The sequence below is a fragment of the Dioscorea cayenensis genome, chromosome 3, assembly GCF_009730915.1.
Source record: "Dioscorea cayenensis subsp. rotundata cultivar TDr96_F1 chromosome 3, TDr96_F1_v2_PseudoChromosome.rev07_lg8_w22 25.fasta, whole genome shotgun sequence".
Classification (NCBI taxonomy): domain Eukaryota; kingdom Viridiplantae; phylum Streptophyta; class Magnoliopsida; order Dioscoreales; family Dioscoreaceae; genus Dioscorea; species Dioscorea cayenensis.
Window position 1 is genome coordinate 2,578,930 of NC_052473.1, and position 27,136 is coordinate 2,606,065.

The window sequence follows — 27,136 nt, forward strand, 5'->3', positions numbered from 1 at the left end:
AATTAATCTTGTGAAAGTGTTTAACACACTTAAGTCCATTCATGGGAGTTGTAGAGCATATTTACTGTTTAAATCTAAGTTAATTGCATGCTATAATATAGGTTTATATAGGTATAATACTTGACTTAGTCTAATTGGGTCATTTTCAAGCGTAAAAAGACTAAGTGGGCTTTTTTTCAAGAGTAGAGGGACTAGTTGAGAGCATTTCTGAGTAGAGTGACTAAAAGGACAGAGTGACCTAAGTAGAATGACCATTTAGGGTATTTTACCATTTATATACACACACGTGCATTAGATTCCACCAAAAAGTATTTCTTATCAAGTAGTTATAGAAAATGAAGAGGGATTAATACCTAACTAATTAATAACCACTACTTGGTGTAGTGGAATATTATGAGAATAGTGAATGAGCAGCCTCAGGATCGAATTATTGGATCAACAGTATTGTCCATACATTATAGAATACTACATAAATATTGTAGCAATGTTATTTTTGTTAATTTTAGAGAACCCTGACGAGCAATGCATATTCTCAAGGATCGCATGCTCATGCTCTTTGATCAAATTCTTGTAATTGTTAGAGAAACCCACGTTCTTTTTTTTTAAAATATTTTATTTTTTTATTTAACAATTTATTATTATTATTATTATTATTATTATTATTATTATTATTATGTTTCTTTCTTTTGATAATACTCCTTTTCTTTGTGATTCACTTGTATAATTCTCTCTTTATTGATTATGCATCCATTATTACATTTTCTAATGAACAAATTATTGTTGTTGTATGTGGTGGTAGTATTGAAGAGCCTTTTTTCCTTTTCTCAACAACGTGGACAAGCCATTATTCATACCCTATTACATCTTATTAGCCCCTTTTTTTAATTTAAAGAAAGGAACTACAAGGTAGCAATTTTGTTGCTAAAAGAAAGGATCAAATACAAAGGAGGGAACAATAACATTAAAAGGTCCAACATTACAAGATAAACAAACAAATTTCATAACAACAACTAGAAGAATAAACCATTTTTTCTGGCTTAGTCCATTAACCACTTTGGGAGTTCCATCCCCTATGGAATAGAGGAAGTGTCTTCATACTTCTTCCATGCAATGCTAGACCATCATTAAATTGTTTCCAGTCTCTAAGAATTGCTTCAATGATTATACTATGCATTATGGACTTGAGATGGAAGATATGTAGCCATCTTTGACCAATTCTCCAGAAAAATTTCACTTCTACCATGATGGAAGAGTTGATAGATTTTCACACAATCTGTAAAGGCGTAGGCTAACTGTATATGTCTCTTCAAAGCATACAAAAGTCCTAATTCTAACTCCTGCAACTCAGCATCCAAGCAACACTATGCTTTAAAACAACAATAACCTGCAACCAGAATATGGAAATTGGTATCTAAAATGTAGATGCCTATTCCTCCAAGCTCAGTGTTGTACCCTGCCCTATTTTCTTAATCCTAATTTTTTTTATTATATTTTTGCATACTTGGGAGTTAGAAGAGCAATTTGGTCTTTTTCCATATCCCTTCTTTTGGCTATACCCCCAACCATACCTTGTCATTTCAAAGCCATTCCTTGTCATTTCAAGGCCATGCCTTATCATTTAAAGCCATGCCTCGTCTTTTAAAACCATGTTTTTCCTTTCATTATCTCTTTACTTTTCTCTTGGAGAAAAAGGAGACCTTGAATAAAAAATCCTTCTCTTGATGGCTTGAAGCTCCATCTTTCCTTACTCTTTCTTTTTTGAAGCTAGCTAGGTAAACACCATATTCTTTCTTGTTTTCTCCTTGTTTCTTCATCCTTGCTAGGTGACCTTAGCGCTTGTGATAAATGAGCATATTTGAGCCTTGATTCTTGCATTATCTTCTTGTTAGAGTGTAGAAGGTTATTGGAGTATGATTCCCTTGTCTGTTTTCCAATAATTGTTGGAATATTTAGTGAATCTTATGCTTGCAATTTTGGGGTTATTGTAGCACCAGTGAGTTCTCCTTGTTTTCTTGGTTTCTTTGGCTTAGAGGGAAGCCTGGAACCTTTGGAATTCTTTGGAAACCCCCAATCTTAGTTTTGAGCTAACCCTTGCCCTTGTTGAGAGTTGTTTTGTGTGTTTGATCTTATGGTTTTCCTTAGTGTTTCTTTGGCTTACTCTTATCTTGCTTGTGTGTGTGCGTGTGTGCGGTCATGGTTGGTTAGGTGTTGAGGGATTGGCTTGAGGTAGGGAGCCAGTAGAGGAGTAACACTCTCGCATGCTATACTCGCCTAAGTTTGTGATCGAGTGGGACTAATTAGTATAATTTTATTAGAAAAATACTAATAGCTATATATATTGTGGCTTAAGTAAAGCTTTATTTGTTTATACTTGTTTTATATCTTGTTTAATAATGGTTATTATTGTTAAAGATCTTGTAGGTATTATTTCGGTGTTTGAATGTTCATCTTTGACTTGTGAGTTAAATTCTTCAAAGAGTTTGTGAAATCTTTGTTTTGTGAAACTTGGGATTTGTCGTGGAATTCTTTGATTTTGCATAATCTAAGCTTGAACTCCTTTTAGGTTGTCGAAAGGAAAGAATTTCCGCGTTGTTTCTTGTGTTGGATTTTGAAAAATGATTTGTGTTAAAAGCTTGAGTTTTGTTTGTGTTTTTATCATTTCCTTATAGAAATGGCTAAGGTAATGTTGTTGTTATTATTGTTGGTTATTGTACTCCGTGTGGAGTTGTGCTTATTGTTGAGTTTATATGGTGATTCCCTGCTGCAGTAGGTGGACTTCCACGGCCAGCCTTTTGAGGTGGCATGGTAGATTGGCTGATTACTATAAGGACCAGTTTAGGTGGGAGTGTAGAGTCTTGACTGGATATTCATCGGGTAGCCGTTGTCACCAGGCGGTGAACCGATGGGTCATCGTCAAGGGTATGAGTACTTTGACGGTTCTAGATCTAGCCATGGCCACTATTAAGGTTGAGGAGGTTCCTACACCACTTTATGCTGGGTGAGTGTTGGGTGTTGGGTGTTGCTTTATGCTGGGTGAGTGTTGGGTGTTGTTTAATACTGGGTTTGAGATTTATTTCCATTGATTTTATTTGTAGTGTCATCTTGAATTGGTGGTGAGCGAGTGAAGCCCAGCTGTCACTTTTAGGAGGGCAGTCTCTTATAAATTCGACTTGGCACTAGTATTATGTTTACTTATTGTGAAATTCATTTACTTTATTATACTTATAAAGGGAACTATTTTGATTTACATGTTTATTGTGGAGATTTGCTTCGTGATTAGCTTGTTTGGAACCTTATTTTCAGTATTTTGTGGTTTTGAAGTTGTAAAATTCTAGTTGAGGTAAATTACCCTCTTACTCTATCTTTTTGTTATATTGTATTAAAGTTTACTATTATATGTACTCATGCGCCAAACTAGTTATTTTATTTGTAAAGTATCATATTTGGAGATTTATGCCATTATTGTGGTATATTTCTATTAGAGTTGTGCTAACTGCCCCTCACTGAGTAACGTTCATTACTCACCCCTTTTTCTTCCTCTTAGGCTGTTGCAGGTAGTAGGTGCGGCGGTGTGGCAGTGTGCTGAGCATTTACTACTGTTCTCTCTATTGCATTTCCTTTCAGTTCATGTATGTTCATTTTGTTCATGCATATGTTGTTGAGACTTGGGATCCACTAGTATGTAGAAAACCTTGTTGTTGACTAGTAGTATACAACTCTTAAACCCTTGGTCTATCAGCTGTGTGCTGTTATTGTTGTTGTTTCCCTGTGTATTTGTGGACCCTCCTCTAATTCTGTTTATTATTGTGGTTGCTGTTGTTGCTACTTCCGATATGTATTAGTGTTAATGTTGTTGTTTTCTAGGTTGTTAGTTAGCCTTGCTGCACTCCGATGGTTGAGTGGCGAAGTGTCCCTCCTCGAGATCGTCACGGCGGTTGTCACGTTCCGTGGGCCAGCGGGGCGGGGTGTGACACTCAGAGTCAAGAATCCATGATGCATCAGTAAAAAAAATTCAGTTGGAGGGTGTAAAACTTAAGTTATTTAAAATTTCCTCATCCAATTTGCTGCCAAAGTTGTATATTCTTTAACATGATCAAGAATACCTTTCTTGCTAAAGTTTGTTACAAAAAAGCTATTATATATTTCACTAAAGGAAATGGAATGAGACAGAGAAGGTATAATACCTGAATCAGTCCCTCTACATTTCTCACTCTACCATTTTAGTCCCTTTATTTGAATTTGACCTTTTTAGTCCTTCTACTCTATTTTTTGGGCAAATCAAGTCCAACCTTCGAACAATGTTAGTTTGATGTTAGGTTTGCTAACGTGGTATTTTGATAAATAAAATATTATTAAAAAAATTAAAAATGTGGATCCTTCAAGAGCACGAGCACCCCACCACTGTTGTCGACGCTCTGAAAAAAAATTACCAAAATTTGTCTTTTTTCCCACAGCTAGACCCAGTGCCCGTATGGAGCCACCTTGGCTATCGTCGGCTTACCACCTTGGAACCCTACTCTTGTTGCAAGAGAACATGATTAGTGTGGAGGGAAAGATCTGCTTATGAAATAGTTCAAGAAAGAGTCGTATCATTTCCTTACTTCTTCGTTCTTTTGAATTCATTCACTTTGACGACTGGTTTTGAACGCCGTGTAACGTCATCTCCTTCAATTAACCTCCACTGTCATTTACTCTGAGGGGCCTGCCTGCGGCCACTAAAGAATTGCTTATACACTTGCTTATATGTGCTTACTTGCTCCCCGTGATAGATTGAACTGCAATCTTCTTGGAGGCAGGGAAAAGAAGTGAGGGAAGGATAGATGAAGAAGGATGATCAGAGAGAGACTTGCCGAAAAAGCATCAAGAGCTTGTGAAGTAGGTCGGAGAAGACAAGGGCAGCGGAAGTGCTGCCAGAGAGCGTGATCTGGTACTTAATGAAGTCAGAGAGGGATGTCTCGTCAACGAGGATGGAGAAGGGGGAGAGAAAATTAAGGGAGAGGAGGCGTCGAGCGTAGTGAAGAGCGGCATCGGTGGAGATGGAAAATCTTGTGGGCAGAAAGCGGAAGACGAGCTCGCTGAGGAGGGCCAAGGTATGGGGGTCATCCATGGCCACCGGTGAGTGGCACCCAAAGCTAGGGTTTTGGCAGCCCGACAAATAGACTGAAGGAAATAATTCTACAAAATAATAGTAATAAATAATTTTTTTAATTATATTTTATCCATTAAAATGCCATGTCAGAAAAACTTAACAGTGAATCTCTAATCTAACACCGTTCAAAGGTTGGACTTGATTTGCCCAAAAAAATAAAGTAGAGGGACTAAAAATATCAAATTCAAGTAAAGGGACTAAAAAGGCAGAGTGAGAAAAGTAGAGGGATTGATTCGAGTATTATACCGATGGAGAATCATTTTTTTTTTAATATAAACTACTGGTATTAAGTGGCCAAAAGATGAAATTTTTCAAAGGCAAACTTTTGAGTGTGATTAATTAATTTAATTGATATATTTTAAAAGAATACTATGACCTTTTAATGATCCTATCAGGCTAAAAAGATGTGGCACTCAAAAAGCTTTTGTTGATGGTTTTATTAAAGATAAAAAGTTGTAACTCTTCGAATGCGTCTTTTGGAGGCTATAAATTTTTTGCATTCAAACAACTCTGTTTTCAACTTTTTCTTCCATAAATAGTGTGATTTTGGAAAACAACATTTTTTTTTCTTAAATCATTATCTTTGGTTATATGTTGAGAGAAACTGTACAAAACTTTAAAAAAAAAAAATCTTTGTGATCGGGGATGTAAATCTCTTTTAAGGATAATGGAAACGTGCCTCTAAATTGATTTTACTTATTCAATTTATAAACTTTGTGCGATTTGTTAGAACACCAACCTTGCATTTTTCTAACAATTTCCTCATCTCCACATCTCTTTTCTTCTGTCCTCTTCTTTGTTTTTCAATTCTCCCCACTTCTCTTTTGATCCTCCTAATTACTCCATCATTTGCGCATGTCTGTGATCTGTTTGCTTGCCTCTGTGTGTATTCAAACACTAGAATACCTCTCTGTTTTTTTAATTGTTGTGGAGCTTTCACATTTGCTATTAAAACTATGTTTATTTTTGTGATAATATTCCTAAACTCTATTTCTTGTGTGATGACTATTTTTTGTTGCATAAATCTTTTGTTGTAATAAAATTACAGTTGTTCTCAAGTAATTTTTGTTTTTTTCAATCAGGAAATTAAGATATGCTCAGTTGATATTGATTCTTTATCAAGGTGGCAATTGCAAGCTGATTTTTTTCTTGTTCATTCTGTGATATCCATAATTATTATTATACTTGCGATGATCAATAAGATTTTTATAAAATAGACTAGCCACTTACCTCAACTAATTTTGTGAGAGCAAGTTAATCCCTCTGCCCTTCATTTGGTGAGTGAAAGAGTTACCATGCTTAATTCCAATGCGAAGGTGGTTCATAAAAAACATTTGACAGGACTTTTCTTTTTCTTTTTCTTTTTTTTTTTCAACTGCATGAAAAAATAATGAATCAAATCCATACATTGAGGCTGAAAATAAGAACTTAGTAATGTGTTGATCTTCATTCTTGCAGCATTGAAGCAAAGAACCAGTATAATGAAGAAGAAGAGCACACTGAAAGCTTTCTCATTCATTCAAGATACTCTTCACATGACTTATATTTATCTACAATGTAATGAGAGCTTGTGTAATGTAAAATGGTTGAGCCAAACCACAATTCAACTTCTTCACTTGACTTGACTGCTGAAACTTTCACATATATAGAGAAACTGAAACTATAGCATATGTGCACTTTAATAAAACAACAGCCTTAGTTTAACATAATGCTCTACATTATCATATGACCGACTATACTCACTTTGACATGTATTGCTTTTCCTCTGGTTTTAACTTTATTTTCTTTTTCTTCTTCTTTCTTTTTGGTTATGAAATGTAGACTATGTGTGGTCCTTCCTTGGCCATCATATTTAATACTCATCTTGTTTGATGATTAGCTTATATATATATATATATATATATATATATATATATATATATATATATATATATATATGAATTCATCCTCATGGGACGTCCCATAGATAAAAAAATCTATGGACGTCCGATTATCGACCGTTGGATCATGATCCAACGGTACGACAATGATGAAACGATGATCACGTTAATTATATCGTTTCTAAACAAGTAATCACTATTCATATTCATCGTAGTATCTCATCGTTTCATCGATGTTAGCCGTTGGATCGAAATTAACGGTCGATAATCGGACATCCATAGATTTCTTATCTATGGGACGTCCCATAGAGGATTGAGTCCTCTATATATATATATATATATATATTCTCTATATCCCCATTTTGTTTTGATTGATTTCTTCTAATTTTCCAATTAAAAGAAATTTATAATCACTTATTTATTTATTTACCCTACGTCTTTTTTTTCCTTGTTCGGTTTTTGTTTTCATTTTTATTTTAATTTCTAATTGGGAACCTGGTTTTTTTTTTTTAACTTTTATTATAAATAATTTTTTTGTGACAATCCTTTCAATATCAAAATGATTCATCTATGGATCGTCCCGATTATCGTACCGCTGGATCATGATCCAACGGTACGACAATGATGAACGATGATCACCGTTAATTATCATCGTTCTAAACGAGTAATCACATCGCTCATATATCGTAGTATCTCATCGTTCATCAATGTTAGCCGTTGGATCGAAATTCAACGGCTGATAATGGACATCCATAGATTTCTTATCTATGGACGTCCATAGAGGATTGGTCCTCTATATATATATATATATATATATATATATATATATATATATATATATATATATATATATTCTCTATATCCCCATTTTGTTTTGATTGATTTCTTCTAATTTTCCAATTAAAAGAAATTTATAATCACTTATTTATTTATTTACCCTACGTCTTTTTTTTCCTTGTTCGGTTTTTGTTTTCATTTTTATTTTAATTTCTAATTGGGAACTTGGGGTAACTTTTTATTATAAATAATTTTTTTGTGACAATCCTTTCAATATCAAAATGATTCCATATGCTTGTTTAGTGGTGGGCAAGGGACGGTTAACCGGCCTGGCGGGCCTGATCCGCCCGGTTGTGGTTCACCGGCCTTTCGACCCTGACCCAGACCCGGCCCGACAAAGGTGTAGAACCCTCCGGACCCGTCTGACACAGCTGGTCCAGATCACAGGGAGTTGGACCCGGAACCAGCCCGACTCCCTATTAACACGGCGGGTCGGGCCAACCCACTACGCCGGTTTGCCCACCCATTAAAAAAATTAAAAAAAAAAAAGTCAAAAAAATTCAAAAAAAAAAAATACCAAACCGGAGTTAACCCTACGGGTTGACCCAGTTCCAAACCGGGCCTGACCAAGCGAGCCAACCCGCCGGGTCACTGGTTGGGATTTCCCTAACCCGTAATCAGCCTATCTACATGATGGGCCGGTTACGGTTCATTGAACCGGCGAGCCAATTCCAGGCCGATTATGGGCCAGACCGGGTTTCCGAACAGCCGTGCCCACCTCTGCTTATTGTCATTTTTTTCTTTTCTTTTGCATTTCTTGAACTTTGATAAACCATAATAGATTAGCGAAAACATATAACTGATAACAAAAAAGGTAACAAAACTACAAAGGCGATAAAAAAAAAGTAAAAAATAATGACTATAATGATCCACTGGAAGTGGATCTTGGAACGTCAGCGATAACTTTTTTTTTTTTCTGTTAGTAGAAGATCCATTTTACCCGAATAAATTTATCAAGCTTTTTCTTCATCTTTCAATGTTTTCTTGATTTTGGATGATATTGAACTCACATGTTTTTGTTGCAGATGCTTAAAGGTGATGACTGATGAGAGTATACACTAGCTTCATCATCAATTTCTTTGAATATATCTAATAAATGAATGAGAATGAGATAGATTCCCTCTTGCCTTTCCCTGTATTATTATGATTATTGTGATTTCTTAATCCTTCAGTATAATGTTTTCTCTCAACTGGCATCCATATTTTGCAGGTGAAACTCAAGATCATTCATTGGCTATTGTGTATTAATTAAATGAGAATCATGTTGCACTTGCTAAGATCCTTTTTCATATATATGGAAGGACTTTTGCAGCCTTTGTTTTAACTTTTCATGCTTATAATTTGCAATATATTGTATAGATTGTCATGGTTGTCAGAAATTGTCTCAAGGAATTTAACTGATACATGTACGAACTATACATTCTAATGGTGTAACTGATTAGTTATAGCAGTTTAAGTCAAATCATTTAATGCATGAGAACCCATTTTAAACATAAATTTATCATCTATTCGATATCACAGATATTATATATTTTGATTCTAATGATTTTTCATCTTGATATTTCCACATTATTATAATTAGTTCATATCTCCATTTGTTGGAGAGAAACAGGACAATCACAAGTGCAAAGTTCTTGTTTCTGGTGAAGTATTGTGGCAGGAGATTTATTACTGTAGGATTATGATTACTAATATATTATTTTAGACGCATGTGATCGGTCTTTATTGCCCTACATATTAATCGGCCCCATATTATGACTTTTTAGTGGTTGTTAAGTCATCATAACTAGTGCATCTCTGTATCTTACTATCTTTTTTATAACACTAATCACTTTGTATCAATATAGATATATATATGTTTCAAGGAGTTCAATAAAAGAAACTTAAAGCTTAGTTTTACCATTATGATTCAAAGACATTGAGTGTCTTCTATGTCCGTGAAGGATTAGGATTTAAGTTTTTTTTTTTTTTTATTTTGGGAGGGACAAGCCATGGATTTAAACACTTATTGCAAACAAATCACAAGAATATACTCATCTATGTTTTCTCACATTTTACAGCATGAATTTTTTTAGAGGCTACATTTGTTTTTATTCTCATCGATGTTAACTCAACCTTAACCATATGAGTCTTTGACTTATGGGGTATATATGTAAATACATCATGTGTAAGGGCATATATGTAATTTTATACATCAGTAGGAAATGTGTACACATAATAAATACCCTTTAACATTATAATAACACTATGCTTAGGACTTCTTTTAAAGGAAAGAAGATGCCCTGATAAAACAGACTGAGGAGAAGATGCATGTGCTTAGGGAAAAGGGTAGTTCAGGGAACAATGAAGAGGCAGCCAGCCTTTCTAGGGTTTTGTATCATTTGCTAGCTTAACTTAAACAAAGAGATTAGAATAACATTAATGAGAGACAAGCTTTGCTCTCATTGGTTGTAGATGCATTGGCACCCTACAAGCACTTGATAATTGGGACTAGATCTACTTCTTTCTTTATATATATATATATATATATATATATATATATTGGTTCTTGTTTAATTAAGATCTCATACTAATATTGTAAGGTCAAAATACATATATATATTGTAACTCTAACAAAAGAGAAATATTATATTCTTATAGATATGATTTGGATATCAGCATACAATGCATGATAAGATATTTAATTACTAAGTTAATTAACATAATTCATCTTATTTAATAGACTCTGCGATATTATACGCACACACATATATATAAAACATAAATTATCATTTTATATTCGCAAACTTCTAAAGAAATTTACACACACATTGGAATAACAAAATATTAACTAAGATCAACTTAATATAAAGTCAAATTTGAAAGAGAATAAGATTTAGTTTGTTTAATGATTTTATTTTATCAATTTCTTTTTTAATGTGTACGTCTTAAATCTTGCCAGCTTACCTGATTCAATTATATTATTATATCTAACTTGATGTGAAATTATTTTAAATTTATCCTTATGATACTTTATATATGCATTAGAGTTTGAAAAATATGTATAAAATTTTAGTATAGAAAACTTATTATATAAATTAGAGAGAGTCTGGTTTGTTTTGCATGTGAATTTTGTATATAACAGTTAATTACATTATCACTAGCTCAAGAGACAATGGTCTATGAACCCAATTTTAAAGTGAACAAATAAACTAAAACTAATCTAATCACAATACATTGTCTATCTCTATTGGACAGATAAGTTGAACTTGGACCAAGACCAACATTGAAAGCAGTAATGAAAGAGAAAGCTAAGAATAAAAAGAAGATAAAATATATAGAAAGACAGAGAACATAGAATGATAGAATAGCAGTTGAGGTGTCATGGATCAAATATGTCTTGTAAATTGGCACTGTTATGCTTTTTCCTTGTGAAACTCAAGGTATAGTTGAAAGAGAAAAAAAAACACACACACTGAAAAAGTTTCATAGGAACAAGACTCTCTGATAAGAAAGTCCTTTGTCTTTCTCTGGTGCAAGTGAAACACAACACTAGTGCTTTGAGAGGTGACTTCTTGTTTTTAGTTTTTTTGCATTGATGAGTCATGTTCATCAAAATGGATTTTCATGTCAATGATAAAACCTCTCTTTGGAAATGCACCCAAACTTCTCTCCTTTCTTTTCCTCTCTCTCTCTCTCTCTCTCTCTCTCTCTCTCTCTCTCTCTCTTTATCTTTTGTTTTTTATTTTGCAGGGTTATTTGTGTTAATTTATATGGTTATATTGAGTATGGATGGGAAGTTTTGACATTTAATATTAATTATAATAAATAAGGTATATAAAAAACTAGTTATGTACAAACATTCATAAATTTGAAATCTATATACGTTTATACATTATCATAAAATTAGCCGGCCACTATGCAGACTTTTTTCTATTGTAAAAAAAATATAATTTTAAAGAAAAAGGGGCACATCAATGATAACTATTAGATCATTTAAAAGTTATTTTAGATATGTTTTTGACTGTTTTAGAGATGTTTTTTGGTTTTTTTAGATTTGCAAATTTAAGAAGTCTCTAAATAACAAAATTGATATTAAATTCTTTATAGATATTTAATGGTTGCATGGTTAATGTGTGGCAATGAAGGATGAAGGTGACCTTGAGGGGGCGTTTGGTTCACAGTAATGACATATTACCATGGTAATGAGATTACCGTGGTAATGTGATCGGGAATGTTATATGTCCGGGAATGTTGTGGTAATGTGAAATTACTATGTTTGGTTGAAAATTTATATTACTGGTAATCTTTCAATACTATGTTTGGTTAGTCATGGTAATCACCTCAGTAATATATCAAATTTACCAAAATACCCTTACATATAAAATTTTGAAAAATATAATTTAAATTATTTAGATAAATAAATAATTAAATTATAATATTAAAAATTATTTTTTTCACAATTTTTTAAAATAACTTTGTATTTACTAAAATACCTCTATGTATAAAATTTTGAAAAACATAATTTAAAGTATTAGATAAATAAATAAATAAATAATAATATCAAAATTTATTTTTTACAATTTTTAAAAATACCTTTGTATTTACCAAAATACGCCTACATATAAAAATTTGAAAAACTTAATTTAAAGTATTTAGATAAATAAATAATTAAATTATAATATCAAAATTTATTTTTTAACAATTTTTAAAATACCTTGTGTATTTACCAAAATACCCCTATGTATAAAAATTTGAAAAACTTAATTTAAAGTATTTAAATAATTAATTAATTAAATTATAATATCAAAAATTATTTTTTTACAAATTTTTAAAATATCTTTTTATTTACCAAAATACCTCTACATATAAAAATTCACAAAACTTAATTTAGAGTATTTAGATAAATAAATAATTAAATTATAATATCAAAAATAATAAGGGAAAATAAAAATTAGAGAGTGTAAGAAGGAATTGAATTAAATGAGTGAGGGCATAATTGGAAAAACAAAACATTACACATTACCACCAACTTGGTAATCTGGATGGACACCTATTTTGGTGGTAATCACATTACCATCTTATTTGGTAATATTTCAGTATTGGTAATCTCACATTACCGTCAACATTACCGATGCTACAGTACCAAACATGGTAATCTATCTAGATTACCACTGGATTCCCGGTAATCTGAAAAGATTACCGCGAACCAAACACCCCCTGAAGTTAAAAAGCAGAATGATTGATGAGGAGATTAAGTAATCAGCGAAGAAAATAGGAATATGCATGTTAAAAAAAAAAAAAAGAATCACTGAAAAGAAAGTCCTTTCTTCACAAGATTCCAAGTGCATTATCCAAAACATTTGGGAAAAAAATAAAATAAAAAGGCTGAGCATTCACATTCATATTCACAGTGAGTGTGATACTGATAAGAGGCGGGGCACCACAATTTAATAATAATAATAATAATAATAATAATAATTTATTATTATTATTATTATTATTATTATTATGGGATTTCTTATAAGCTCAGATATCTTAAATATTCGGTCTTAAGGTTTTTCTGTAATTTTGTTGATATACTTAATTTTCATAAAAACTATATATGCTTATGTATTAAAAAATATATTTATTTATATGTTTTTATGATTGAATATTAATTTATTACATTTTGTGAAAGTATAGATTGATTTTTGTGTTTTATTTGTCTAAGTAAATGTAAATAATAGAATAAATGATAGTTTGTTGTTTTATAAATTTTTTATGGATTTTTGGTAACAAGGGTACATAAGTAAATAAAAATTGTTTGAAGAGATTTATAAAAAATTATTATTTTTACAAAATAAATAAGAAAATCTTTATTATTATTATTATTATTATTATTATTATTATTATTATTATTATTATTGGATTTCTTACGCGCATGGACATCTCAAAGTAACTTAGTTTTATGGTTCTTCATTAACTATCAGTTGGTTGACATACACTCATATAAAATACTACTCCCCTTCCTGGGTGGTTGGAGAAGTGTATTGGCATTAATTAGTTGCTTCAAGGATCAAATATTAGTGTAAAAAAAATACTCATAAGATTATTATCCTCTTTTTCGAGAAATATGTACAATGCGAGTAGAATTCAATCCTCTATTATTGAGTTGGAAGGGAAATATTAACTATCTGGTAATTATTTTTTGTATTATATATATATATATATATATATATATATATATATATATATATATATATATATTTATATTGACAAAGTGGATAAAGCACATATATTAAAAAATTAAATAAAAGTTATAAGGTTACATAGAGATGACAAAAATCGAACCGACCCGTTTGTTCCAATTCGATCCACCTCGCCCCGCTCTGCCCCGCTATTAATTTAACTTATTATAAATATTATATAGTGTAGGGGTAAATGATTTTTTTTTAAAAAATTTCAATAAATTTCTTATGAGCTTGTCTTTATAAGTATATGTTTTGTAAAAAAATCTATTTTAAAAATATTTTTAGGAATTTTAGTTACTTATTTGTAACAATGAGCAAGGTAGGACGGGGCGGGTAGGCGATTTATGAATAAAAAAAAGGAACGAGGTGGGGATGGTAGAGGCGTGCCCCGCCCCCGCCCGGCCCCATTGCCATCCCTAAGGTTACACATATGGAGAAGGAAGAGTCACATAGTAGTACATAACATCCACTACGTATGGATGATAATCAGGAAGAGATTGAAAGAAAACAAACACAACTGATATAAAAGAACATGATACAAAAAACTATGCCCCAACAGGATAAAACGTAGCTTTTCTACCTGGTTAAGCAAAAGACATAAGGGGATCAGCCGGCTCCCGATTTAGACTTGTGTTTGCCAAGATCGCTCACATCAAGGTGGAACCCCAGGAATTCCAAGCTTTACTTCACTGCACTGAATTGTGATATACCTTTGTCCTCTTCGGCTTAGGACTTATAGCAATCCATATAAGATATTGATTATTAATATTAACCATAATGGTAGTTGTCGAGCAAAGTATAGATTTAAAAATCACTTATTTCTTTCTAGCCAAATACTCAAAATGTTTGCTCAAACTAAGAGGTCCCAAGTGTCCCTGCTTGGGTCTCTAATGGAAGCCCTCCAAGGCCCCTAGTGGTGTCAAATAGGCTATAGGCTGGATTGGCCCGGCACTGCAAGGGCCCACTGTGGGACGCGCACTGTGTGCCAGGCTGGCAAGGCCCACCTACTACCAAGGTAGGCCCAGCATGTGACCCGACCCACTATATTATATATATATATATATAAACCAAAAAAATTGCTAAAAATTTATTAGAAAAAAGGGAAATCTGGAAACATAAAAGAGAAGGCCTTGTTAGTTAAAAAACTGAAAATAAATCATAAATAAATAAATAAAACCCCTACATGAGGTGTGCCAGACCGTGTCAACCTGAAGCGGCATGGCCAGGGGGCTGCAAACGCCCGGGCACAGGCCATCTCGTGTTGGCCATGCTAGGCCGTTTGACACCACTAAAGGCCCCCACAAATTAATCATGGATACAAGGTAAAGAGAAATCCCCTTAACATGAATATATATATTCCAAATGCCAACAACAAGAGTACATTCAAAAAACAAGTGATTGATTGTAGAGTGACAAAAGGTGCAAGTGGCGATAAATAATCTGTTACATTCCCTAAATGTAAGATTGTCTAAAGTGAGAATCTTATTGTCCTAGGCAAGATAGGCAAATAAGTACACCTTTCGGGGACAAAACTCTTTCCAAATGATCGGGGTTACTTGGCACCTCCTACCTCCGTTAATGTGGAAGCCATAAAAAGATTTAATGATAAACTTGCCACGATTAAGGCTCTACTATTTTGAGTCTATGTTACAAGTAGTATAGTTTCCAACCCTAATGCTAGTCTATAGCACTATCCTAGCAATGGATCCATGACTGGATAAACAATGGGATTAGGCAATTAACTTTCTATAGACATCGGATATGGAGAACTGTTAAAAGCCTTAAGCCAAGATGTGTTGCGGATTGGTTATTAACCTAGCGGTCCCACAAAATAAAGATGGAGTTACCATCCTTAATTATAGGAACAATGCAAGGCCTAAACACGAGGAGACAATACATAATGTTATTCCAAAAGAAAGATGACCTTGAGGGTCAATTTGGTTAGCCGTAATAATATGTTACCATGTAATGAGATTAGCATGGTAATGTAATTGGGAATACTATGTGGCTAGGAATCTTGTGGTAATTTATGATAACCATGTTTAGTTGAAAACTCATATTACATAATAATCAATTTGGTAATGTTCCAAATTTCCCAAAATACCCTTGTATCTATAATTTTGTGCAAGTTTAAATTTAAAGTAAAATAAATTTTGGGATAAAAATAATTAAATTATAACATCAAAGATTAATTTTTGCACATTTTTTCCAAAATACCTTTATATCTAAAATTTTGAATAAATGGAAAGTTGAGATAAAATAAAATTTTTACAGGAAAAATTAATTAAAATAAAAAAAATTGAAGTTCCAAAATAACGTATCTAAAATTAATTTTTTTTTATTCAATGAATAAAATATGAAAATTATTATTTTTAAACAAAATGTATATTTGTCTAAAAAATTTTCAGATTACCACCCACTTGGTAATCCAACATAGTCACTTTTTTTTGTGGTAATGGAATTACCAAGTTTCTTGGTAATATTCCAAAGTTGATAATCACATATTACTATTAATATTACTACCGTCACTAATTCAAATGTGGTAATTTTTTTATATTACTATATAATATACGGTAATGTTTTCAAATTACAGTGAACCAAATGGCCATCAAGTTGTTTCAAAAACAAGTTCCAGATTACGCCATCAGGATAGTAGTTAGTTTGTATGTCAAACCATGCTTTCATTTATTGATATATTTTATGATTGAAAATTAATTTAATACATTTCATGAAAATAAAGATTGATCTTTATTGTTTTTATTTGTTAAAATAAATGTAGAGAATAAAATAAATGATTTTTTTTTTCAGTCAAACAAGTTTATATATATATATATATATATATATATATATATATATATATATATTTAAAACCTGTATTTATAACTTTTTTGCAAATAAGTTTTTATTTTAAATCTATTTTTAAAACATCAACACTCAAACAGTTTTTTTTTATAATTTCCAAAACTTGTGATAAAAAATAGAATTACAAATTTGTCATAAAAACATAAAAAGAAAAACATAATCAAATAGGCCTTTAATTTTTCTTTTTTAAGAAATTTTTTAGTTGATTTTTTATGAGAGAAGTATACCAGCAAATAAAAATAATTTGCAAAAATGTATTAAAAAAATTATTTTACAAAAAATAAGTCATTAAATACCTTTTTTGGAGCTGTATAAATTTGCAAGCAAAAAATTATTATTATTATTATTATTATTATTATTATTATTTTATAACCACAATTTCATCCACAAATAACTACAAACCATAAATATTCTTTTTCTCTAACTAGCAATAATTTCCTCCATTTATGGTGATTATGAAGCTCTATTTCAAGCCAAACCAAGTGGTCCATACAAATATTATTATCTATTAACTGTTTGATATGTTCAAAGATTTTTTTTTTTTAATAATTTTTAAGCATGTTTGGTTTACTGTAACTTAATATTCAATTTTTTTCATTAGACTTATTTTACTTTTTTTTTAATAATGTTTGAAGTTTTAATTTTACTTTTTATTACCATTTTCACAATGATTATATTTGATTTCTCTTCCTGGTTCATAGACATCATATAGAAAATATTAATATTTTAGCCATGTTTAGTTGTTTTTATTATCATAAAAAGTTCAAATTTTAGTAGTTTTATTATGAGAAATATTTTATTTAAAAAAATAATTTTAGTACATCTTAACTTGAGCACTAAATATCAATAAAATATTTTTTTTATAGTTAAAATATCAATTTGAATAAAATAAAAACTTATTTCTGTACTATTTTTTTTTCTGAGTCCGAAGTGTTTAAATGCATTAATTATATAGTAAGCTGCAATTGATTTTTAAGTTGTACTTAAAAAATATTATTTTCAAATACAATTATCAAATTTATTAATTTAAAAAAGAACAATATAAAGTTTTCACTTTAAATATTATTCCTCAACTATTTATTATTAAATATTTATATTTATTATTATTATTTTTATTTTTATTTATTTATTTTTTTTTGACAAAAGTGATAAGTCTGCGAGTGAAAAAGATATACGAAATCACTGATGCATGAGTTCTGAAAAAGGTTTCTACCCATGACTTTAGAGTTTATAATATGGGTTAAAAGTAGCATTTCTAGGCGATGATGAATGATAATGACTCTACTAGTATACGTCCAAAATGATATATCCTAAATTATAACTTAAAGATAGTAAATCTCTTGACATTCAAGTTAAATGGAATGAAGAATATGACTCTTTTACGAGGACCTAGAAAAATAGTAAATAAATAGTATATACTGCAAAATACCAAAGCCAAGAATTTCGGTCTCTGAGCTGTTCATTAATCATTGTAATGAAGTACCATTTATTTATTCGATCTCTAGGCTCCTGTTACCCATTCTAAATTTCTAATGAAATACATATATTTATTATGTGGTTCTCATATCTTAAAAAAACATAAGCATTACTTAAATGTGGCATTTCTAAGACTGCAAAAATATCTTTAGTCATTTAATAAATTATTATTTTTTTATAAATTTAGTCGATATTTAATTAAATTAAAAAAAAAGATTGGATAGTGATTGCAAATATATTTATATTAAAACAATGAAGAAAAATAAGTAGGACATAGGGAGGTCCACTAGTTAAAAACATCTTCATCAAAGCTCAGAGCATTGCCGGCAGGAGGAGAAGGAGGGATGTTTTTGTCATTTACCAAAATGACAGGGACTCGAAAGTGATGTGAACCAGGGGGGTATCTGTAAATATGAAGAATATATGGGAAAGTGAACCAATGTTTTTGTGAATTTTTAAAAAAGCATTGAGACCAGTAAAATAAAAATTAAAAAAAATATATATTTTTTTCGCTTTAACTTGTGAAAAGCAGGAAATTGAAAATTTTTCTCTCTTTAGTCATAATTTTTAAAAATTATTAAATTATGACACATTATATAGATTATGTTATAATTTTGATCTATACAAACAGTTATACTGATAAAAATTATGAGCTAAAGTGGTAATATATATATATATATATATATATTATTAAGTTTTATTATCGGCATATATATAATTAAGTGAATTTTTAAAAATATATAAAAAAAAACTTTTAAAAAAATCAAATTCACCAACAAAATTATCTTTACACTTTTATTATCTTTTTTCCCCTTGTAACTTACTGTAATTGCATGTTTGTAAGGATAAATATATATATATATATATATATATATATATATATATATATATATATATATATGTAAAAAATACGCTAAAATTTAGGATTTTTTAAATAAAAAGAAAAAATAACAAAGCATTTTTTTTTAATATTAACAAACTGCCCCTATTTAGCATTAACAAATTGTGGTCCATATTATCTAATTTTCACAATTTTTTAAAAAATTGCCATAAATTCCATTGGCTCCCACAATTAAAACAAGCAAATTAATAATTTTCATCAATAAAAAGATAATAACTATAAACGACAAAAATATATTTTAAATTTTATTTTCATACACAAATATTAGTGATGTTTTATGAGATGTAAACATATAACTATAATTTTTATGATTTCTACACCAAATTTTCCATTTAAACAAAACCCCATTTATATACTTATTTTTTACTTTTTACTCCTCCAAAACAAATAATTTTATTATTTTATTTTTAAAAAACAAACTAATCATATATTTAAATTCTTAACAATTTGAATAAATCATTATTCATATAAATGAGAAAAGATTTAACCTTCCATACGGAGGTTAAGTGTCTTACCGCTATAAATAAATAATTTTATATTTTATTAAATAAAAAATAATAAAATAAGTATAGAAAAAATAAAAAATAATAAAAGATAAATTATTAAATTTTTTTTTTTTAAAAAAAAAAAAACACCAAGCAGTGATGTGATTCAAGGAGGCCTTGGGAGTGGGGGACAAAAAGATATTAGTGAAATAATTGAATCATGGCTTTACCTTTGACCGCTCTCTTCTTTGCATGCACTTAATGCACCCACATCCTTATTAATCTAATCTTTCCAATTCTCACTTACCGTAAACTTTTTTATTTTATTTTATTTTATTTTATTTATTTATTTATTTATTTATTTATCTATTAATAATAATTATTATTATTATTATTATTGTTAATATTATTTCTTTAATAAATCGCTGGCTCTCATTGCTTTTTCATTCTCTCTCTCTTTCTCTGTGGATACACTGAGTTGCAGAGCTGTTTTTCTAGCAGAGGAACTCATAAAGTTTTGATCTTTGGGCTCAAGGTATGATTTTGCATTGCTTTTGCTTCGTTTCTTTGGATAATGGATCTGTGCTTGTTTTGATATTTTGGTTTTCTCTTTTTGGGTGTGTTTATCTTAAGATCTGGTTTTGAACTTCATGGAGAACTTCTTTTTGTTCTTCTTTTCTTCTTGTTTGTGATGGAAAAACAAGTCTCTGTTTTGTGATGTTTGCTTTGAGAATTTTTTTTTTTTTTTTAATTTCTTAAATGAAGGCAGGGATGATGATCTTGAGTCCTGTGTTCATGATTTTCACTTGTTTCTGTTTTTTCTTTGGGTTTTTTTAATTCTAAGTCTCTTCTGGTTGTCTTTTCCCAAAGGAAAAAAAAAGCCCCATTTTTTGGGTGTTTTGGTTCTGCAATTTTTTGCTTTTTGTGAAAAATTTTTGGTTTTTACTGAAGTTTGGTGTGATGTGCAGTTTTGTATTTATGAGTTTTTTCTATGATTTCTCTCCTTTTGTTTCTTCTTTGAGATGCAAACAAATCCCCTTCTCTCAATCTCTGTACCATCTCTAATTTTCCTTTTTCCCTTTAATGTATCTTGTTTTAAATCTACTTGTGTATTTCTAGAATGAAGCCAAAGAGTAGGTTTCTGATGCTTTGTTGAAATAGCTTTTGTGTTTTCTTATCTCAAGATCTTTAACTTTCCATGTAGATTTTGTTTCACTACTGAATCTTTGTGATATAAATTGTGCACCATTGATTGGTTATCTGTAGATTTATTCTCACTTTCTTTTTATATGCAACGTTTTTTTTTGTGTTTTTAGTGTCATGTATCCACTAGTTTTTCACAACTGTTCTATTGCTTTCTCTTTAATGTCATTACAGGACTTCTCATTAATGGAGAACAAGATGCTGAATGTCACCACTTTTGTTAGCTTGTGCTTATTTAAGCTCAAATGTTTTAGCTTGAACTAACACTCAGTGCAAATAGTTCGCTTTGATGGCTTCGCAAACTATTAGTAAATCTTTATCTGAAGAAGAGGCGAGTCCGCAAAAGCCATGTTCGTCGCAAGGTCCAACTCAAAAACAATTGCAGAGCGTTGCGATCGATGCTTTGACCGATAAAACTGAGAAAATTCATGTCCTTTCTCAAGTGGATGAGGCATTGACCTCTGATGTCAATGGGGACCAAGAAAAGAAATTGTCTGTGCAGAGCAGTGTCAAGGATAGCTCAGCGTCTGCTAAAGTGAGCGACGGGACCAGTAGTTTGGCGAAGACCAGCGGAAGTGCTAAGATCAGTGATAGGATCGATTGTGTCGAGAGTGGAAAGAGCAGCTTGTGCAGGGCTAGTACGAGCACCGATGTCAGTGATGAGAGCACTTGTAGCAGTATGAGTAGTAGCATCAGTAAGCCTCACAAAGCGAATGACTCCCGATGGGAAGCCATTCAAATGATCCGCACTAGAGATGGAGTTTTGGGATTGAACCATTTTAGATTGCTGAAGAGGTTGGGTTGCGGTGATATTGGTAGTGTCTACTTGTCGGAGTTGGGCGGGACGAAGTCTTACTTTGCGATGAAGGTTATGGATAAGGCATCTTTGGCGAGTCGGAAAAAGCTACTTCGTGCTCAAACTGAAAGAGAGATTTTGCAATGTTTGGATCATCCGTTTCTTCCGACTCTATATACTCATTTTGAGACCGAGAAATTCTCGTGTTTAGTGATGGAGTATTGTCCTGGAGGCGATCTACACACTCTTAGGCAAAGGCAACCCGGAAAATATTTTTCCGAACAAGCTGTGAAGTATGAATCTTTGCTTGAATTTCACTAATACTTAATTTTCATTATTGTCATTCACTAGTTGATCTTATTGACAATGAATCGATTAATTCATTATTTCATGACTATTGTGCATTACCACCTGAATGCAGATTCTATGTGGCAGAGGTTCTTCTTGCACTTGAGTATCTGCACATGCTCGGTATCATATATCGTGACCTCAAGCCGGAGAATGTCCTGGTGAGGGAAGATGGCCACATTATGCTCTCGGACTTTGACCTCTCTCTTCGATGTGCTGTGAACCCGACCCTTATCAAGTCATCAAACCCAGATTCTGATTCACTAAAGCGAAGCAATCCTGTCTACTGTGTCCAACCTGCTTGCATTGAGCCGTCCTGCATCCAGCCTGCATGCGTCGCCCCTACAACATGCTTCGGGCCTCGTCTGTTCTCATCCAAGTCAAAGAAGGATCGAAAACCAAAACCCGAGATTGGAAACCAGGTCACTCCATTGCCAGAGCTCATTGCCGAACCAACTGATGCACGTTCAATGTCGTTTGTTGGCACACACGAGTACTTAGCTCCTGAGATCATCAAGGGTGAGGGCCATGGAAGTGCGGTCGATTGGTGGACGTTTGGTATCTTCTTGTATGAGCTTTTGTTCGGCAAAACTCCATTCAAGGGGTTGGGAAACCGGGCCACATTATTCAACGTTGTCGGACAGCCATTGCGATTTCCCGACTCTCCCATTGTGAGCTTCGCCGCAAGAGATCTCATACGAGGACTGCTCATCAAAGAACCACAACAAAGGCTTGCATACAAGCGCGGGGCGACCGAAATAAAGCAGCATGCATTCTTTGAAGGTGTGAACTGGGCATTAATCCGATGTGCAACTCCGCCGGAGATTCCAAAACCTGTTGAACTTGAACGGCCTCCGGTCTCCGCCACATCAACCAGTGAAAAGCCAGCCAACACTGCTGTAACTCAGAAGGGTTCTGATAACTATCTCGAATTCGACTTCTTCTAGTGATTTTTTTTTCTCTGATAAAAATGGTGCAATTCGATGTATAATACGTAAGGCAGATGGTAGAATTTCTGAACATTTCCGGGAAGGACATGTTATATTCCATACATGTAAACTGTTTTTCACCTGTCATTCTTTGTGTTCTCTCAGTCAGAAATTATGTATTCAGAGGATGATGAAACATTTTCATGTTAATTATGGTGATTCGGAGAATCGAAATTGTTCGCCTTTTTTCTCTTGAGTTCCTGAGTTCCAATTCTGAATGATTTTTGCTGCAGAAATACGAAAACAACTCTTCGGCAGGCAATTTCTCTTTGATTGTATTTAAATGTTCACAAAAAATAAATGTATCACAAGAATTTTTTCGAAAAACAATAACAAGAACTCTTAATAACTTGTTTTCTTCCATCTTTCTCATGCTTTTCAGAAACATTCTTAGAATTTGAAGATGATTTCTCTTTGTGATCAATGTCATTAACTTGTTTTCCATCACAAATGATTGTTACTTCACAGTACTGAGGAGCACTTTTCTGTATTTGTTCTGCTTTGCTGCTTCCTTTCAACTTCCTAATCATTTGAGAAAAATTTAAAAACAAAATCAAATCATGAATTATTTAGATGAAATAATGAGAAAATTAATAAAAATGATTTTGATTTTACCTCAGATTAGATTTGCTAGCCCCAACAATTAACCTTTTAATGTTGAGCACTGGAATGAGATCAAGGACTGCTTTTGCAATTGAATCACTTTCAATGAGAAGTGTGTCTACTTGGACCTGCTTGAAACATTTTCATCAGTGCTATTTTTCAATTACACCCTCATGAAATCTTATAATTACAAATTAAAATTAGAGGTCTCTTTTTACCTGTTATACCCCTCAAAATATAACTAATTGTTTATCTGTCCTTCAAAAGTTGCCATTAATTCTATTTTGTTGTAAATTATGCTATTAAAAAGAATTTTTCAAAACACTATTTACTTGCCACTCTCGCGCGCGAAAGCGGTGAAAACACTTGACTCTCCTAAAATCAAAGGTTTAGGTTTATTCAATTCTTCATAAAAACTATAAAACATATTATATTTAATTTATGATTTACTAAGGATATTTTTCGCTATATCATCATTTGTTTTAGGCTCTAATCATGGGGTAGGTTAAGCAAAAGATGTCTATTAAACAAACATATTTTATAAAAATATAGAAATAAATAACAATTTTTTTTATTTAGGTCTTTGATCCATTAAATAACAAGGGTTGATAAATTCTAAACCAGTCCAAACTAAGTACTGAGAACTATATAAAGAGATAGATCTCTTATGGGTGTTTTTTCACATACGTATAAATTTGAACTTAAAATTATTTACTTAAATAACAAGATTTTAAGATTAAATATATAATTAAACATATTTTGATGGGCAAGTATAAAAAATTTCTCTACTTTACCAAAAAGACAAATAAATTGAATGATAAATTGATTTATAGATTTCTTAGAAATTTTCATGAAGGATTATACAAAGGAATGAAATAAGATTACCTGAGAAGAATGGCATAAATCCATTAACTTTTGCAACATTTCTCTTCTTTTGATTCTTTGTTGTCCCATGTATGTCTCCACTTGCTGTGCACTCACATGACTTTTTGGCACAAGTCCTACTGGATCAAAAATTAAATAAAATCCAATAAATTTAATTTTTTTTTTCATTTTTATAAATAGTCAATTAAAACTTTTTATTAGAAATGTTTGACAAGATGATCCCTCTTCACTAAGAAATTGAGGGTTTAAATTGTGGCTTGTAAATACCCAGCGCTACTAATGGAAATTTGTTTAAATGAGATAGACTTGGGTTGCTTAAATAAGTAATTTAGAGTTTAACTATTTATTTATGCAAAAAAACACATGTTGGAAAAAAATTATTTTTGTAAAATTGTCACTACTCATTCTCCAATGGTTTAGAGTCCATAATTTTTGAAAAATTAATGATTAAAAAACCTAATATATATATATATATATGATTACCAATTGAAACATCACTAGAACTATTCGACAATAAAAAAGTTGATATTTAATTTAATTCTCTTCTAAATCACAGGCAGATGGTTTATGGTCAAGGATTCGAATCCAGGGCTATATTTCTAAAAAAACAACCAAATACATGAGATATATTTATCTTGTATAAAGATGTAGAAATTAGATAAGTTTATTTAAATCAAGAATCAAAGTAAATATGATTAAAAAACAATGAGAAGAAGTTGCTTTAAGCTAAAGACTTTATAACACATGTTTTCTTTCTTTTTTTTTTTTCAAATATCATGCATTTGCTTTCCCAAAAAGATACCTTGTTTTCCCCCTTTTCAATTTAATTTTTCAAAGATGCCTTGTGTTTTTGTTGAAAGGGCCAGTCAGATTTGACTTTGTATAAGGTTTGACCACTCTTACTCATTCTGATTCACCTTCACCAAATACATACCAATTTGATCATCAATTAATTAATCTTAATTGCAATCTAAGCAACTATTTAATTTCACATTAGACCACCATTTCTACTATTATATTTCTTATTACTTCATTAAATATCTTTCACAACTATTTATTCAACAAAAAAAAAAATCAACATCTATGATCAATTATGCATTTTAGTTCCAAATAACAAATAAAAAGAAAACAATAAGGAATTTTCATAAGATCATTAATCTTAGTAGCACAAATTATTTCCATTTAAATAAATACAATTAAGTTTATAATTTCAAAAATAAGAATAAAGAGAAACACCATCTAGTTTTATCACTATCACTTGAACCCACTCAATTTTATGCTTCCAACATATATTTACAAAAAAAAATTGAAATAAAAATAAAAATAAAAGCACAAATTTTCATGAGATCAAACTTTATAACTATAAGAAAAAAAAGCAAAAAATATGAAAAACTTTAAAATAACTCACCAATCATAATACCATTTAAAATTTTAAAAAATAAAAATAATAACACAAAATTTTCATGAGATCAAACTTTTTAATTCTATGAAAAAAATAAAAAAATTTCTTCCAAAGTCCATTAATCTTAATTCTATTCACGCCCGCCCAATCACGCTTAACTTCGGACTTATGAAAAAAAAAAAAATAGAGAGTGAAACTTACATGGAGTAGGAACATGATGAACCTCAGGGAAGACATGAACAAGATAAACAAAGCTTGAAGGTTTGACTAGATGCTTCAAAGCCCAAGAGAGTGCATCCATGCTTGATTTCTTCTTTCCAACAGCTACATACACATCTTCACCATTTGATGAAGATAAAGAACCTCCATTCATATAACTCCCTATTCCTCCATTATTATTATTATGGCTACTACTACTATTAGCCACCTCCTCCTCTATCTCCCACACACTATTACTCCCCATTCTAAACTATGAAAGATCTTTCAACAAGAGAAAGATAGATAGAGAAACTTAGAGAAGATATTTCTGATCTCTTTCTTCTTCTTCCTCTTGTTATTTTGTGTTGTTATGTTTGACTTTTCTTGATAGAAGTTTATTGATAAATGTACACAAGACTTGGTAGTTGACATGTTAAGAGGATGGAGTTTCTTTGATAACCATACATTTGGGGGAAAAAAAACAAATGTAGAAATGTAGAAATGGCCAACCTTGTGATTTATTAATAATCTTGGACATGACATTATGGTTTGTATTTTGGTGTTTTTTAACAGTTAAAAGTTGGATATTTCAAGGAAGGTTTTTTGGGTGTGTGTATATTTTATGATTGTGTGTGTATATTTATATCGAATATCCGTATAATAAACTAATATTCACATAATTATAATGTTGTCATTATCGAAGAAAAATTTTATAGTCTTAAGTTTGTTGTTTTTTTATTTTATGATTGTTTATCTCCTCTGTTTTTGTTTGATAAAATATTAAATAATAGAAGGAAATGATGTATGCAAACTTTGACAATAAAACTATTGTATATATATATATATATATGCACATTGATCTTCTTTGTTGTGGTTGTTTAATGTGGAAACATAACATGAAGGCATAAAA

The 27,136-nt window shown here is 31.2% G+C and overlaps 2 protein-coding genes and 1 long non-coding RNA gene across 3 annotated transcripts; 2 read left to right on the forward strand and 1 right to left on the reverse strand.

The window, feature by feature from the left end:
• The first annotated feature begins 1,668 nt into the window (after positions 1–1,668).
• LOC120256912 lies at positions 1,669–4,088 on the forward strand. The gene is made up of 3 exons (XR_005535459.1): positions 1,669–1,772; positions 3,545–3,629; positions 3,865–4,088. It is a non-coding gene; the product is annotated as an uncharacterized LOC120256912 (long non-coding RNA).
• Positions 4,089–20,209: 16,121 nt separating this feature from the next.
• Positions 20,210–23,328, forward strand: LOC120252766 (serine/threonine-protein kinase D6PKL2-like). The gene is made up of 3 exons (XM_039260920.1): positions 20,210–20,337; positions 21,180–22,094; positions 22,223–23,328. The coding sequence occupies exons 2-3, from the start codon at positions 21,295–21,297 to the stop codon at positions 23,094–23,096; spliced, it is 1,674 nt and encodes a 557-aa protein (XP_039116854.1). The 5' UTR covers positions 20,210–20,337; positions 21,180–21,294; the 3' UTR covers positions 23,097–23,328.
• A 46-nt stretch (positions 23,329–23,374) lies between these two features.
• LOC120252776 (U-box domain-containing protein 36-like) lies at positions 23,375–26,581 on the reverse strand. Its single transcript, XM_039260929.1, has 4 exons — positions 26,230–26,581; positions 24,627–24,745; positions 23,754–23,869; positions 23,375–23,660 (listed from the first exon to the last, which is right to left on the reverse strand). The coding sequence occupies exons 1-4, from the start codon at positions 26,489–26,491 to the stop codon at positions 23,444–23,446; spliced, it is 714 nt and encodes a 237-aa protein (XP_039116863.1). The 5' UTR covers positions 26,492–26,581; the 3' UTR covers positions 23,375–23,443.
• Positions 26,582–27,136: the final 555 nt, after the last annotated feature.